The sequence below is a fragment of the Gekko japonicus genome, unplaced genomic scaffold, assembly GCF_001447785.1.
Source record: "Gekko japonicus isolate JY-2015 unplaced genomic scaffold, Gekko_japonicus_V1.1 scaffold6141, whole genome shotgun sequence".
Lineage (NCBI taxonomy): Eukaryota > Metazoa > Chordata > Lepidosauria > Squamata > Gekkonidae > Gekko > Gekko japonicus.
The window spans coordinates 12,135-29,694 of record NW_015171077.1 but is presented as its reverse complement, the minus strand read 5'-3'; the positions used below and the strand labels follow the sequence as shown (position 1 = coordinate 29,694).

The 17,560-nt window shown below is 48.9% G+C and overlaps 1 protein-coding gene across 1 annotated transcript; it reads right to left on the bottom strand.

The window, feature by feature from the left end:
- Window positions 1–1,190: 1,190 nt before the first annotated feature.
- Window positions 1,191–5,519, bottom strand: LOC107117039 (AN1-type zinc finger protein 4-like; the record flags this gene model as incomplete). Its single annotated transcript, XM_015419072.1, has 3 exons — window positions 5,227–5,519; window positions 1,355–1,430; window positions 1,191–1,258 (listed from the first exon to the last, which is right to left on the bottom strand). Coding segments are annotated over exons 1-3 (328 nt in total), but the record flags the coding sequence as incomplete, so codon positions are not given.
- Between the last annotated feature and the right edge of the window lie 12,041 nt (window positions 5,520–17,560).

The following is a 17,560-nucleotide window of genomic DNA, read 5'->3' as shown; positions in this document are numbered from 1 at the left end:
TATATATATATACACACCTGATTAATCTAACCCTTTTTTTAGCATTACAATCGGACTGTCCAGGTCCAGTGCATTAGGTAAGAGGAGAGTTTCTCATTGCAACCTCCCCATCAGGCAAATTGACAACACTCCCCATTGCCATGTCAGATTACACAGGGAAGACATTGAAATTAATCAACATAAACACAATTTCAACAGGAAAGAAGAGAGTTTAAAAATAAATAGGGCATGGTTTCCTGTCCTGCAAAACACAAAATGCTCTACATCTCACAACAGCACTACAGATAAGATTAGAATTTCAACAGCCAATCCATATGCAAAAGAACCTCCTCAGGAAAACTCCTCTATTAGCATGTTCATAGCCTGGGGAACTCCTACAAGATAATGACTCAGCCCTACCCCACCTTCAGGAGTAGATATAAATTACCTGCCTACCATTTTTCTTCTCAACTTGACACAGAGAGTACTCCATCTTTCTGTGTTACACCTCTGAGGATGCCAGTCACAGATACTGGCAAAACGTCAGGTTCTACTATGCATTTGACGTTCCCAAAGTAACAAAATGATGTTCAATCTGTAAAGAGTACTAATATTGCATTTTTTTCAATTTTTCCAAAAATTTGTTTTTTTTCTGGGGGAAAACAAAAAAAAAAACCCGTTCCCCCCCCATGGCTTCAAAATTTCCAGAAATTTTACATCTCTACATAACCCAAACCAAAATTAAGCGCTACTAGATCCCACTGATCTCAAATGCAACAACTGAGGATTTAATTTTCATTAGAAGAAGAAGATATTGGATGTATACCCCACCCTTCACTACCCAAAGGAGTCTCAGAGTGGCTTACATACTCCTTTCCCTTCCCCTCCCCACAACAGACACCCCTGAGAGGTCGGTGGGGCTGACAGAACTCTAACAGAAACTGCTCTTTTTCAAGGACAGCTCTTGTCAGAACTACGGCTTGCCCAAGGTCATCCAGTAGGTGCAAGTGGAGGAGTGGGGAATCAAACCCGGTTCTCCCAGATTAGAGTCCGCCGCACTTAACCACTACACCAAACTGGCATTAGGAAAGTCAATCACGGGCTCAGCTCTCTCCTACAGAAATTGGAAGAATCCAAGAATGGTCATTTCTTGCTCGGATTGTGTTTTACCTCTGCAGAAATACCCCCCCCCCAAAAAAAAAGGTACCTACCTCTTCTAGTATTAATAGGTCCCCCTCGCATAGCCAAGATCAACTTCAAAGTGCAACCTTCTGCAATGCTGCAAATAAACAACCGACAAAGATTTCATAGCCCTTTTCCCCCCGATAGAGAGGCGACTCAGAAATATCCTGTGCCATGGCGTTCGAGCACTTACTTGTAGTCGTTCAAGCAACAGTCATCCTTCAGCTCTACGTTATTCCAGATCAAGTGCTGCTGAGACACCGGAATCCCTTAAAAATAACATTGTTATTAACAGAATAAAACTGTCACTGGCTCGCTCAGACGGCGGTCCCCGATTCATTTAGGGCACACACAGAGCTCCCCGCGTGAGCCACATCCCATCTGGTAGAGGAATCGGGGCCAGAAAAGAAAAAAAACAGCTGAGTTGCTGGGGATACCCTTGACCAGATTTCAAGCGAGTTTTTGATAGTTCCGTTGTAGCCACAGGGGATGGGGAAGTGGGCTTGAGCTTTCGTGAGTCACGGCTCACTTCTTCAGATACAGCTAGAACGTGAGTCTAGGATTCTACTTTGTTGGTTTTAAAGGTGCCACTGGACTTGAATGAGGTCAGGAAGCAATTTTTCTCCGGGCCGGTTTGGCTGGAGATCCTGGAGGTCTTTTGTCATCTTCTGGGAAGGGAACAGTGGTCACTGGGGGGGGGGTGGGGGGGAGGTATTTGTGAATTTCCTGCATTGTGTAGGGAGCTGGACTAGATGACCCTGGAGGTCCCTTCCACCCCCATGATTCTATGTTTCTATGTATTTAGCCATATGAAACGCACTGAGAAATCTTCCAGTATTTTTTCCTAGTCTGACCCGAAGCCCTAGCCGTCTTAAATAATAAAAAGATCCGAGTCCCGTAGCACCTTACAGACCAACGAGATTTTCACGGTAGGAGCTTTCGAGAGAGTCCAAGCTCCCTTCGTCAGATGCGTTGTCAGCCAAAACTCCCTTTGTCAGATACAACACAGGGAGGTGGGAAGGGGGTTATAAAGAAGGAACTCTTTATTTTTATATATATAAAGAAGGAATGCAGAGGTACAATATCAGCTTTATTAGAGCAGAGGGGAAATGCTTGGGGGCAGAACATTTCCATCTGCAGTGAGATAAGAATCTATGTCCCTATTCAGCCCTGCTGGGTAGAGATGTAAAATTTCCGGAAATTTTGAAGCTCGGGAAAAACCCCGTTTTTTCCAGAAAAAAACGGAAATTTTCAGAAAAATTGAAAAAAATGCTACATTAGCACTTCTTTTGTCTTTTCCAGATTGAAAGTCATTCTGTTACTTTAGGAACATAAAATGTAACTGTGGACATTTTTACTTGGCATGAAATTATCACAACTAGCATATTAACAATATAGCGTATCCAAACAATTATTACAAACAGAATACCCACCCACATGCAAAAACAAAACTGAAACCTTTTTCTTTCCTTGTGACAATAGCACCTCCTAAAGGAAGAAATGCATCTTGTTCTTGCAGTGGAGAGTTCAGTTGGTAACCTAGGACTTGCTTGTCCTCAGTTTTTTTTCTTTTCTTTTTTCAATTTTTCCAATTTTTCGGAAAAAAACAAAAAAGGCTTCAGGAAAAAAACGGGAAAAAACCTGGGTTTTTTCCGAATTTTTCCGGGTTTCTTCCAGGCCTTCACATCTCTAGCCCTGGGGGGCCCATTACTCTGAACTTGTGAGTGAACAATGAATCATTTGAGTGAATGATGAAAAAAGTGCCTCTACAAACGTGCAGGAACTCCTCCCGTTACCACTGAACAAGGATCAGGCTATTCACACTGCCCCAGAGTTTCGTCAGTAAGCATGTGGTGCTGGAACTGCAGCTCAATATTCTGATTCAATATTCTGTTCCTAACACGGGTCAAGCAGACGCCAACGGAAGCTCAGGAGTTGGACGTGAAGTGAACGCCATCGTCCCCTTTACTTCCGGCACCTTGTACACGGTGTATTTGCCTTCTTTGGCGAACGTTTTTTTAAATTCAGCTAACTATTTAACCTTGAACTGGAGAATTTCCCAGTTCCCATTGAGTACCAGAGCAGGGATGTGGAAAACCCACAATGCTACACGGGTGCTGATCCGATTAACGCTCCCTTCTAAAAAATGGGTGGGAGTCCAAACAAAGCTGAAAGAAAGCTAACAAATGGGATTTCAAAAATGCACAGTCACAAGACTCTGTGCCTGTTGCCAGGTCCAGAGATTGTGTCAGTGTTTGGCAAGGGATCTTGGGCGGCCGGGGGTGGGTGGAGAGAATACCCCCCTCTTCAACTGCCCCATACATCACATGCAGAGTGTTCCCTCTAAGCTGAGTTAGTGTGAGCTAGCCCACAGTTTTTTTAGCCTGTGGCTCACACATTTTTGCCTTAGCTCAGGAAAGATGGCTCCAGGGCAGACTAATCGATGCCGTAGCCAAATCGCTCACTCACAACTTTAAATGCCGGTGGTCCAAAAATTAGAATTTTTGCTCACAAGATTCCACAGCTTAGAGGGAACATTGGTGGCCTGGTTCAGTTGTCAAACTAACTACTTTGGCAAAATTAAGGCCAGAGAGAAGTATCCAAATGACTACTTCTGGCACCGTGTATCGTTGGCAGCATAAGAAGTCCGGCCATCGTTATCAACTGAGGAATATCCATCATGCGATTACAGGATATGATCTGTCATCCCACTGAGATGTTCAACAGAAGGCAAGGACAGGACGGCTCAAACTTCTGTGCAAGTCGGCCCGCTTCCGCTAACACCCTTCCCTTGCCACCCAGGCACAAGGGACACAAAGGTGTTGCCCGGCCTCTATGACAGGACCATCTCAGCTAGCGTATGGTATGCACGGTGCAGTACGGTCGACTGCACCACGCATCACTGGAAGAGGGCCGGCACAGAGGATTCCCCAACATGGCTGACTCGACATCTGACCTCCTACGCTTCAGCTTTTAAATAGATGCAAATGGTGTCGCTTCTCGAGAATCCTGCAACAAAAAAATGCTACTGCAGCACAGGGAACCAAACAGGGGGGGAAGTTACTAGTCCTGTTCGAAGCACTTCGTGGGAGTTTTCAAATGTTTTTTTTTAAAAAAGAACTAAACCAAAGATTTTCACGTAGCTTTGTAAGCAAATCTGCACAGGTCGTGATTACCTGCTGACCCTGTTTCCGGCACCCACTGAGGGGGTTTTAGAAAGCGGGAGGGGGGCCCCGTGTTCCCTCTAAGCTGAGCGAGAGTGAGTAGGGCTGCCAAGTGGGGGCGGTGGGCGGGTAAACCCCCGCTTTGGAGGCCCGATTTCCACCACCGCGGAATCGGGCCCCGGGGGGAACCCCACCTCCGGCGTGCACGTCACTAGGAAGTGACGTTATGACGCTGGGCACGCTGGGGGCGGGGCCATGACCATCCACGGGGAAACTCTATGGTTTCCCCTTGGATGGTCGTGGCCCCGCCCCCAGCGTGCCCGGCGTCATAACGTCACTTCCTAGTGACGTGCATGCAGCACCGCGCGCGCTCCGGGATCCACCCGGGAGTTCCCCGCTCCAGAGGTGAGTACTACTTGGCAACCCTAAGTGTGAGCCAGCTCACAGTTCTTTAGCCTCCAGCTCACACATTTTTGTCTTCTCTCAGGAAGGGATGGCTTGAGAGCAGAATAACTGATGTAGTAGCCACATCGCTCGCTCACGGCTTTTCAGGCCGGTAGCTCACAAAGGAGAATCTTTGCTCACAGGACTCCACAGCTTAGAGGGAGCAAGGCGTTCTGTTTGCAAGATCTGCCTGGCTCCGCGGGTTTTTTTAAAATGCGTCTTTGGCAGCGGCGGTCACCGCAGCACAAGTATGTGGGGCTGAAGGTCAGCCGTGGGCAGTCATTTTGTGGCTGTGCCCACCGCACCGTATCAGGATCCCAAAGGTGCCCACATATTTAAAAAACTGTTGAAGGCCCCTGCTATAGATTGTTATATACTCTTCACAGTACAACAGCCTCCAGAGTTAAACACTTCTCTACGAGAGTTCAGAACATTAAAAAAAGAAGAAGACAGATACCTTCCAGTCGCTGGATTTTCGCTTTCACAGAGACAACCGATTCCAAAGGCGATACCTGCAGCTCGAAGCATGTTCCCGCGAGGGTTTCGATGAAGAGCTCCATAGTCTCACAGTACAGGAGTTTGCGATAAAACGGCCCCACGTTGCCCTCATTGAAGAAAGGAGGCTCCTTCTTGCTGGCCATGCTCGGCACCTTAAAAATTCATTGGGGGACGGCCAGCCCCGAAGCAATGAGCCACCGCAAGCCAAATTAGCTCTGAACCCGGGATGTGTGCGCCGCTGCGCATGGTTCACGGCTTGCACCTAAAAGCAGACACAAGACCAATAACCACAACGCGTGAGGAGCCAAGGTCATTACGGCACCTGAAGATGAGATAACTTCTGAGCTTCAACTGCGAAAAGGTGCAGCGACCCTGGGCTTCCTTGGTGGTCTCCCATCCAAGTGCAAACCAGGGCCAACTTGCTTAGCTTCTGAGATCTGTTAACATCAGGCCAGGTCAAGGCAAGAGACAAACAGAGGTGGTTTGCCATTGCCTGTCTCTGCATAGCAACCCTGGACTTGCTTGCTGGTCTCCCATCCAAATATTAACCAGGGACAACCCTGATTAGCTTTTGAGGAGGGAGAGGAGAAGGAGAAGAGATTAGATTTATGCCCTGCCCTTCACTTGGGACCCTCAGGGCACCTTACTATCTCCTTTCCCTTCCTCTTCCCACAACAGACACCCTGTGAGGTACGTGGGGCTGAGAGGGCTGAGAGAACTGAGAGAACTGGTGACTGACCCAAGGTCACACCAGCAGCTGCATGTGGAGGAGTGGGGAAGAGTCGGACTCGACTGTGCGACTGAACAACAACAAAGCTACACAGGCCACTCCACTAACTACACCTGATTAGTTCAGATACACGTTGAAAGCGTGGCTTATTTTAACCATGGTTAGTGCATGAAACCAGGGTTCGGCTCACGGCAGGCCACTCGAACCCTGGCTCATGTCAACAAGCGCGGGCCTTCTCTGCTTTCGCTTTCCCTCTTGCTTTTCTTTCAGAGGCACACTGCATTGCATCGAAGGCAGTGCTAGGGAAGCAGCCAGGTTACCTGTATCTTTGCATCACCTGAAACTATTTTAATCATTCACTCATTTCACTGGATTTGACCGCCCTTCCCTGCTTGCACTGAGCTCAGGGCAGTTTGCAAGAGAAGAATTCAGTACGTTATAAAACCAATTAAAACCATTAAAATTCAATATTAAAACATTCGAACATGACAGTATTGGAAGACATTTTAACAATGAGATGGCATATCTAGCATTCAGTCATGGGGGAGGAGGGGGGGTGCTGACCTCAACCAAAGGCCTAGCGGAATATCTCTGCCTTGTTGTTCAGTCACACAGTCGAGTCCGACTCTTCGCGACCCCATGAACCAGGTCACGCCAGGCCCGCCTGTCTTCCGCTGTCCTCTGAAGTTGGCTCAATTTCATGTTCGTTGCATGGATGACACTGTCTAACCATCTCATGCTTTGCCGTCCCCGTCTTCTTTGACCTTCAATCTTTCCCAGCATCAGGGTCTTCTCCAGGGAGTGCTCCCTTCTCATTGGGTGGCCAAAGTATTTGAGCTTCAGTTTCATTATCTGGCCTTCCAGGGAACAGTCGGGGTTGATTTCTTTTAGGATTGACTGATTTGATCTCCTTGCACTCCAAGGAACTCTCAAGAGTCTTCTCCAGCACCATAGTTCAAAAGCATCTATTCTTCGGCGCTCGGCCTTCCTTATAGTCCAACTCTCGCAGCCATACATGACTACTGGGAATACCATTGCTTTGACCATGTGGACTTTTGTTGGCAGGGTGATGTCTCTGCTTTTTATCATGCTGTTTAGGTTTGCCATCGCTTTCCTCCCAAGGAGCAGGTGTCTCTTAATTTCATGACTGCTGTCACAGTCTGCGGTGATCTGGGATCCCAGGAATCTCTGCCTTACATGCCCTGCAAAGACAGACAGGGATCAAATAAGGAGATCATCCTGGTGAGATCATCTGGAGTGAGATCTATCTGTCCTAGGCCTTTGGCCCTAGTTCCCTTCTAACCCTCCCTGCTTCAAACTGACAATCAAACGTCAGTAAAATGGAAATATTTCAACCCAACTAACACTCTGGAGTGGTTGGCTGTCCTGGCTGATGTGAAAACAAGACCCCTTCTGGGAGCCTGTAAGGATCTGAAATAAGGGCAACCTTCCCCTTCCTCTTCTCAACTGTATCTGCAATGGATTATCAAAAGGCATTCTGCCAACATGGATGTACATGTTTAAGACTGCCTTTCTCCTGGTAAGAGAAAGGGACAGGCATGGAGCGAGTAAAAAAGGTTATGCTCCTATTCTCCAGCCTTCAGAGATGAACCCTCTCCTGTGAAACACGGATCTAGAGCCTTCATGCTTCTTTTTCTACCAATGTGCAGACACACAAATATTCCCTCCAGGGAAGGAGCATCCATGTGAACTATCTTAAGAGGTGGCCCAGCACACAGTTATCATGTAGAAAGGTTCAGCCATTCCAGCCTGCACAAGAGGGAGAGATCCTTCCACTTCTATGGGGCTGCAGCTGATTGTGGTAGTTCTGTGGTGATAAGGCGGCTCTCTGCACATGCCCAGAGGTAAGCTCAAGCCTTGGCATTGAAAACCAGTCCAAGTGATCTTAAAAAAACAAACCCTGTGTCTCACAGAAACTGCTGACATTTGAACACACACGAACACACATGATTCTCATGGGTGACTCCTGGTTATACAAAGATTCAGATGCTGACTGCTGCGGGCACATAAGCACAAGAGAAGGCATGTGTTTGCATTTATTTTATTTATATCCCACTTTTATCCCCAGTTGGGACTCAAAGCAGCTTAGAACATCATTCTCCCCCCTCCATTTTCTCAAAAACCCTGTGAGGTAGGCCAGGCTGAGAGTTTGTGATGGGCCCAAAGTCACCCAGTGAGCTTCCATAGCAGAAGACGAAGTGGAGGTTCAACCCTTGGTCTTCCAGCATCCTACTCTTACACTTAATCCACTACACCAGGCCAGATTTTTTTCCTAGTCAGTTGGTAACACTAAATGGTGGCTCCCTCTCCTGGTGTATTGTGGTAAAGGCTCATTTCCTCAAATCATGGGGCATGATTGCTCAGGCAAAGCCTCATGGGGGATGTCACCTGTCTCTGCTCCTGTGGCCGATTGCAGTGGCTTACATTCTGTGGGGTGGACACAGGGGGCTGAGGAGATAGTTCTGATGCCTTCAGTTACATCCACGAAGCTTGAGAACTACAGGAGAGAGGCCTTGGTTTGACTCACTCATTTTCAAGAAGTTAGATCTTGTGGTTCTGGAGGAGCTGGGCCACACTGGTGTATAACAGCCTCAGCCACAGATGCCTGCCCAGCCTGCTTGTGGGTCCATTTTAAATTGCCTCCAAAGATGGTCTTCTTCTCTCAGGTGTTGAAATCTCAGTTTGCTCTTTATTACCCAGTGCTAATGGAGGAGCTTTCCTGAGAAGGTTCTTTTGCAAGAATTTTGCAGACTTGGCCAACCTGAAAAATCAGCAGTGGCTGAACATAGCCTAACTCAAACAGGACACAGTATCTTATTCCAAGACACTGAAAGGCTGGACAACACATCCAGTTACCATGTCAGATTACACAGGGAAGCCATTGAAATTCATAAATTCATAAACATAAACACAATTTCAACAGGAAGAGAGTTTATAAATAAATAGGGCATGGTTTCCAGTCCTGCAAAACACAAAGTGCTCTACATCTCACAACAGCACTACAGATAAGATTAGAATTTCAACAGCCAATCCATATGCAAAAGGACCTCCTCAGGAATACTCCTCCATTAGTATGTTTCACAGCCCGGGGATAATGACTACATGATAATGACTCAGCCCTACACCACCTTCCTGAGTAGATATCAATTAGGTGCCTACCAGTGAACATGAAACTGAGCAAACTTCAAAGGACGGCGGAAGACAGGAGGGCCTGGCGGGAGCTGGTCCATGGGGTCGCGAAGAGTCGGACTCGACTGTGCGACTGCACACCGACTGAACAACAACAAGTGTTCCCTCTAAGCTGAGTTAGTGTGAGCTAGCTCATAGTTTTTAAGCCTCCGGCTCGCACATTTTTGTCTCAGCTCAGGAAGGATGGCTCCAGAACAAACTAATTTATGCAGCAGGCATATTGCTCACTCACAAATTTAATGCCAGTAGCTCACAAAATAAAATTTTTGCTCACGAGACTCCACACCTTAGAGGGAACATTGCTGCCTACCATTTTTCTTCTCACCTTGACACAGAGAATACTCCATCTTCCCGTGTTACACCTCTGAGGATGCCAGTCACAGCTGCTGGCGAAACGTCAGGTCCTACCATGCCAAGGCCACAGCCAGACAACCCGGGAAATCTACAACAGCTAATAAACCAGCCAGGATTTCAGATCCTATTTTGATGGAAGCTACGGCCCCGGCTAATCAGATCCCATCCGATCTCAGAAACTAAGCGGGGTCGGACCTGCTTCGTACTTGGATGGGAGACCACCAAGGAAGAAGTCCAGGGGTTGCTACGCAGAGGCACGACAGACCACCTCTGAACGTCTCTTGCCTTGAACACCCACGTGGTCAGGTTGCCACAAGTCGGCTGCGACCTGACAGCATTTTCCACCACCACCGGGATCCACGGTTGGCACAGTGTCCTCTGTAACTAAGTACAAGTCAATTTTATTGAACCATTATTTTGTGTGGCATCTAAACTGAGCCACTGACTGGTTTTCAGAGGTATAAGGAAAGACTGGGGGGGGGGCGTGGCGTGGCACTGTTCAGGATGAAATGTTACCATTTAAATAAGCGTGGGAGGCAGTGCCCGATCCAGTTCCCACTTCCAGAAACCTACTTTTAGCCCGACAGCCAGAGGCTCATTTGGAGAGTTCACTTCTCTTAATTAAGGCCTAGTTTAGAGTCAACAACATGGCCCACTCCAGGCAGAACACGATAGCTGCTACCCCATCGCAAAAGAAGGCAGTTCTGTGACAGCCGGTTGTACGTGCTGGATTCGCAGAATGATCCTGCAAAGTTTCACAAAGACCCATCTGTGGTGGTTGCGCACAAATATGCAATCTACAGAGTTCTGCCTATGAGTAACAATGGCATTACCACCTCAACTCCTGACCAATACTCCCTCTAAGCTGTGGAGTCTTGTGAGCAAAAATTCTGCTTTGTGAGCTGCTGGCATTAAAGTCGTGAACGAGCGATTTGGCTACTGCATAAATTAGTTTGCTCTGGAGCCATCCTTTCTGAGCTCAGACAAAAAATGTGTGAGCCGGAGGCTAAAAAACTGTGAGCTAGCTCACACTAAGTCAGCTTAGAGGGAGCACTGCTCATGACACCAATGCACAAGCAAAGCCCTTAGCCATGCCAAAGATTCTTGTACATGTCCTATTAGATTTGGTTTACGCAAACTGCTTTTTTAGCCATGATCCAGCTCTTTAGAAACAAAAAGGCAAACAAAAGACGTTTTCGTAAATCTGGTTGAACATCCCAACCCGCAACCTCTTGGATTTACTAGTCCAGAGAAACTGCAAATTAGTTTTATATTTTTTTTATCCACTGATATTCCGTGGAACGATTATGCTGTGGACTTGATTGGCCAGGCATGGTTCAGTAAGTTATTGACAGTTTTGATCATTTTAAACCTATGCATTGTTTTATCGTCTCAAATTTTGCAAAGAGGCTACTGACAAAGACAATACACTGAAGGGTGATTGGCCATTCTGGTTTACAGTAAAGTCCTGCGTATGATAGATACGTCGCTCATTTACGAGAAGACGTTTAACTTGTTCAGACTGTGTTGGTTTCAAAGAGTGGATCTGGTTCGTAATCTATCTTCACTTCCCAGCCTGTTTTGGTTTGGCTCGATCAGTCCTTCTAACGGTAAAGCATCTGACCTGTGCATCATGAACGCATCATTTTGGGACTGAGTCTCAGCCCCTTCTTTTAGGAAGCACAGAATGAGAAGGGTATGCCACTCAAGGTCCTAAAAGCTTTGAACATTCTGCATGAGATTTTGGAGGTGTGTGGGGGGGGAGAATTTCTGAGTAGTTCCCGTGGCCCACCACCGCCAAGCACACCCACAGCATGCTTCTGCCCGCTTCCAATAAAGCCAAGCCTGCACAGATGTCCCAGTGCCATTGCTGGACCAGTGGAGGACTCGGCCTCAGCCTCCACCAGCGCTGCCAATTCCAGGTGGGGGAATCTAGCGGCGGAGCCTGGACAGGAGAGGGATCTCTGTAGGGTGTAATGCCGTAGACTTAGGGTTGCCAGATCCAGGTTGGGAAACTCCTGGAGATTTGGGGATGGAGCCTGGGGAGGACAGGGACCTCAGTGGGGTACAACGCCACAAAATCCCCCCTCCAAAGCATCTATGTTCTCCAGGGGAACTGAACACTATAGGCAGGAGCAGTGTTCCCTCTAAGCTGAGTTAGCGTAAACTAGCTCACAGTTTTTCAGCCTCCGGCTCCCACATTTTTGTCTCTGCTCAGGAAGAATGGCTCCAGAGCAAACCAATTTATTCAGCAACCAAATCGCTGGCTCACGACTTTAATGCCAGCAGCTCACAGAGTAGCCTTTTTGCTCACAAGACTTCACAGCTTAGAGGGAGCGTTGGTCAGGAGACGAGCTGTAATTTCAGGGGATCCCCAGGTCCCACCTGGAGCCTGGCAACCTTGAGACTCCACACTCCAGAGCCGCCATCTTCTTCAGGGGAAATGGTCTCTGCGGTCTGAAGATCACGTGCAATTCTGGGAGATCTCCAGGCCCCACTTGGAGACTGGCAACCCTAAGTCTTCGGCTGCGCGCTTATTTAGGAGGAGGAGATTGGATTTCCCTCCCTTCACTACCCAAAGGAGTCTCAAGAGCTCTTTCGAGAACTGCTCTCGAGGGAACAGCTCTGAGAGAACTTGTGACTGACCCAAGGTCACACCAGCAGCTGCATGTGGAGAAGTGGGGAAATCGAACCCGGTTCTCCCAGATTGGAGTCCGCGCTCTTAATCACGGCACCAATGCACAACGTCAAAAATTTCTTTCTCCAATTTCTATTCCACGTTTCCCGTGAACGGGCTCAGGGTGGATCACAGCAAATACTTAGGCCATTTTAGCATCGCAAAGACACAATGATAAAGAGTTAATTAAAACACTAAAACAATTTGCACCGATTACCGCACAGTCTAAAGTACTGCCGCTCCGGGACGTTGTGTTTGTTTAATCCGGGCCGCATGAAAACGATGTCTTCATCATAGGGTTGTTTGTTTAATCCGGGCTGCATGAAAACGATGTCTTCATCATAGGGCTGCCAGCAGTGTTTCCTCTAAGCTCTGCAGGATTGAGCGATTAATAAATTGAGGGATTATTATTATTTTTATTTTGGTCTCCCATCCAAGTAATGACAAGGGCTGGCCTTGCTTAGCTTCCAGGATCTGATGAGATCAGGTGAGCCAGGGCCAGACCAGGTGATCTTTAGGATTGGGGGGGGGGCAATGAGTTGCCAATTCTCAGCTTGTTGTTGTACTTATCTCCACTTTGGGGGGGGGGGAGAACTGTGGCATTTAACAAGTTCCTGAAGATGACAGGTAGGTTGGCATAGCCAGGGAGTATGAATGGTTTGCAATACAGTTTCTCCTGGGCTCCTTTCCCTTGCTCAGCTTCGTGTAGGTTGTGTCCTTTAAAGTGCAGAGGCCTGCTTGCAGCGAGGATAGTCTCGCAGCTCTGTTATTGCGCTAAAGGGGCTGTTTCCTTGAATGCACGCGCCTTTTGCACTGCCGCCCGACCAATTGCATGTTAACATGTCTGCGTCTCGAGAGCTGGACTATGGCTAAAACGATCAGTTTTCCTACTTTCAGAATACAGTGGCATTGGACTTCATGAGCCCAATCACAGCAGTCTCCAAGTTGATCACCCCGTTTTCAGACGATCAATCTGTGATAGTCCAGTCTCTCCTTTGTCTTTCATCAAAGGCAACCAAAGCAGTTCAGGACCCAACTCAGTGAATGTTGTTGTTGTTCAGTCGCACAGACAAGTCCGACTCTTCGTGACCCCATGGACCCCATCACGCCAGGCCCTCCCGTCTTCCGTCGTGCTCCGGAGTTTGCTTAATTTCATGTTCGTTGCATCTGTGACACTGTCTAACCATCTCATCCTTTGCCGTCCCCGTCTTCTTTGACCTTCAATCTTTCCCGGCATCAGGGTCTTCTCCAGGGAGTGCTCCCTTCTCATTGGGTGGCCAAAGTATTTGAGCTTCAGTTTCCTTATCTGGCCTTCCAGGGAACAGTCAGGGTTGATTTCTTTGAGGATTGACTGATCTGATCTCCTTGCAGTCCAAGGGGCTCTCAAGTCAGCGAATAGCCTCTTTATAAAGTACAAGTCGACGCTTTTGCCTTTATAATCGCAAAACTCCTTTTGCGGCTGTATTCTAGCTGTATGAAGAAGAGAGCCGTGACTCACGAGAGTGCCTGCCCCGCCACGTGTTTTCTTAGTCTTTAAGGTGCTCTTTTCTACTGCTACGGATAGACTGAACACGGCTCTCCGTCTCGATCTACTCCTTTTGTAACAAGGTGGTTCAACGGCGAATACCTTGGGAGTATAAAGGGAAGGGGAGGGAAGCAGCCACTGCCCTTCTAAGAAGGAAAAAGCCTCCAGAGGGTAAGACTCCACACACACACACACACACACTGGCAGGTGCCAAGCACTGGGCATGTCTCTCATGCCACCAGCAAATCGTGTCCGCAGGGGGCAGCAGAGGGGGGAGACCAACGCCTTTCCTGGCACCGCTTCAGAAAGTGGGTGGGGCCAGCTGGGGCTTCTGCTCACCATGGCTTCTAATTGGCCACAGGAGATCCGAATGGCTGTGCAGCAATATTCCCTCTAAGCTGTGGAGTCTTGTGAGCAAAAATTCAACTCTGTGAACTACTGGTATTCAAATTGTGAGCCAGCGATTTGGCTACTGCATAAATCAGTTTGCTCTGGAGCCCTCCTTCCTGAGCTAAGACAAAAAATGGGTGAGCCGGAGGCTAAAAAACTGTGAGCTAGCTCACACTGACTCAGCTTAGAGGGAACACTGCTGTGCAGATCTCGGGAAACGTTGCTTTGGCAACAGCTGCCACCAACTTCCCCCGTTATTCTTCCCCCTACTGAGTGGGGCAGTTCACAGCCTGAGCAGAATAGAACCGCTGTGATCTTAAGACGGTCAAGGGGGAGTGCAAGAGGGGAAGGGGCGGGGCGCTCCCGTCGGCGCTCCGGGTCTGTTGTCGGGGCGTTACTGGGAGAGGGCCCGGATGTTGTGCCTCGCCGTCGCCAGGGGCAACCGGCGACGCGTGACTCGGCGGAGAGGCCGGCCCGGGTGGGGCCGTTGCCAACCTCCCGGCGGGTAATGCCGGTAGCTCACAAAGTAGAATTTCTGCTCGCAAGACTCCACAGCTTAGAGGGAACATTGCTGCAGACGGCTGGTGAGCGGGGCTTCCTGTGTTAAGGAGCATCCACTCACGCGCACAAGCTTAGAGGGAACACAAGGATCTTCGCTGTGCGACGGACGGTAACGCGGAGGCAGCTGTTCTGTGGCTAGCTCCAACTCCTGTGGCCGGCACCCATTTCACGGCATCTATTTGGGAGGGCTGTGCGCACCACGCTCTACCAAAATCCCCAAAGCAACCACAGGCTCCAAATGCTTGGGGACCATGGTCGAGCCATTGGGCTGCTGCATCAATTAGTCAACTCTGGAGCCCGCCAGTGTTCCCTCCAAGCTGAGTTAGTGTGAGCTAGCTCACAGTTTTTGAGCCTCTGGCTCACACATTTTTGTCTTGGCTCAGGAAGGGATGGCTCCAGAGCAAACTAATTTATGCAGCAGCCAAACTGCTTGCTCACAACTTTCATGCCAGTAGCTCACAAAGCAGAATTTTTGCTCACAAGGCTCCACAGCTTAGAGGGGACCCCGGTGGGAGTGAGTCCTTGAGAGTGAGTCCCTGGCCTGAAATACACAGTGCTGCAAACACAGATTTCGGGGGTGTCCTGATGGAGGCAGAGAAAGCTGCTTTCCCCAAAGAGGAATGGGCCGAGTGCCCGAGACTCGACTCGACCACTTGCCAAGAGGGCAAAAAGCATGACATCCTGTCTTTTGCAGCAAAGGCAAGTCTCCCTTGTGACTGCTGATAGACCCACAGCTTAGAGGGAACATTGGAGCCCGCCTTCCTGAGCAGAGGCAAAAATCTGTGAGCTGGAGGCGAAAAAACTGTGAGCTGGCTCACACTGACTCAGCTTAGATGGAACACTGGTTGGCAACCGTGTGGTTGAGAGATTACTGGAGATTTAGGGGGTGAAGCCTGGGGGACAGAAGAGTTTGGGGAGGGGAGAGACCTCCCTGTGGGGTGTAATGCCGTCTGGAGGAAGGCTCCCTCTAAGCTGTGGAGTCTTGTGAGCAGAAATTCCACTATGTGAGCTCCTGGCATTAAAAGTTGTGAGCGAGCCATTGGGCTGCTGCATAAACTAGTCTGCTCTGGAGCCCTCCTTCCTGAGCCGAGACAAAAATCTGTGCGCTGGAGGCTAAAAGACGGTGAGCTAGCTCACACTGACTCAGCTTAGAGGGAATACTGCTGTGGAGTCCACCCTCCAAAGCATCCGCTTTCTCCAGGGGGACTGATCTGTGTAGTTGTGACTCTGGGAGGTCTCCAGGCCTCCCCTGGAGGCTGGCAACCATAGTTCGTCTGGATTCTTTCCTCTTGCTCGGCACAGCCACTGGCTTCTTGCCAAGCTAGCATTTTGGCCGAGGAGACATTTGTGTGTGTTTTTAACTCCATAAGGCGTGCAGAGGACGCGGTGTTCCCTCTGAGCTGAGTTAGCATGTGAGCTAGCTCACAGCTTTTTAGCCTCCGGTTCACACATTTTTGTCTTCGCCCGGGGAAGGAGGGCTCCAGAGCAGAGTGATGTATGCAGGAGACAAATGGCTCGCTCACCACTTTCGCACCAGTCGCTCACAAAACGGAATTTTTGCCCATGAGACTCCGCAGCTTGGAGGGCGCACTGCAGAGGAGTCCCCTGCTGCTTGTCCAGGGCAGCTCTTCCTCCTGTGACCAAAACTGTCCTGGCCAGATGCTAATTCAGGATGAAAGCATCACTGGCTAAGTAGGACAGGGTGGTGAGGGACGACTGCCATCTAGGGTCGCCAGATCCAGGCTGGGAGATTCCTGTTAATCTGGGGATGGACACACACAGACCTCAGTGGGATACAAGGCCATAGAGTCCAGCCTCCAAAGCATTCATTTCCCCAACTTTCTCCGTAGCCTGGAGATGAGCTGTAATTCTGGGGGGGTCCCCAGGTCCCACCTGGCATCCCTACTGCCATCAACTCATTGGTGACCCCATGGGGTTTTTAAGGCAGGATACATTCAGAGGTGGTTCGCCGTTCCCTCTCTCTGCATAGCAACCCTGGACTTCCTTGGTGGTCCAAAAAAAAAAAAACCCCGGTGGGGGTTAGCCCGCGACCGGAATGCTCAGCTTGCAAGATTGAAAGCCTAAGAAAAAATCTCTTCGACTCCGAAAAGCCTGTAATGGGCCGTTCTGGCCAGGTGGTGGCAGTGTGGCGCTGCAAGACCTGGAGAAGCTGACATCATCTAGCCAAGCCGAAGTAAATATGCCGACGGAACACGTCTGACCCTGCAGCTGAAGAAACCCTCGCCGACTGTGAGTGTGTGTGATTAAAAAAGATATATGTTGTCCTCCCTTACCCCCATAAATCATTGTTAGTCCCGCGTGAATGAGTAACTGTAGATCGCTCAGAGCCAGCAAGCTCTGCAGGATTGAGCGATTAATAAATTGAGGGATTATTATTATTTTTATTTTGGTCTCCCATCCAAGTAATGACAAGGGCTGGCCTTGCTTAGCTTCCAGGATCTGATGAGATCAGGTGAGCCAGGGCCAGACCAGGTGATCTTTAGGATTGGGGGGGGGGCAATGAGTTGCCAATTCTCAGCTTGTTGTTGTACTTATCTCCACTTTGGGGGGGGGGGGGAATTTGGGTAGCTCTGTTATTGCGCTAAAGGGGCTGTTTCCTTGAATGCACGCGCCTTTTGCACTGCCGCCCGACCAATTGCATGTTAACATGTCTGCGTCTCGAGAGCTGGACTATGGCTAAAACGATCAGTTTTCCTACTTTCAGAATACAGTGGCATTGGACTTCATGAGCCCAATCACAGCAGTCTCCAAGTTGATCACCCCGTTTTCAGACGATCAATCTGTGATAGTCCAGTCTCTCCTTTGTCTTTCATCAAAGGCAACCA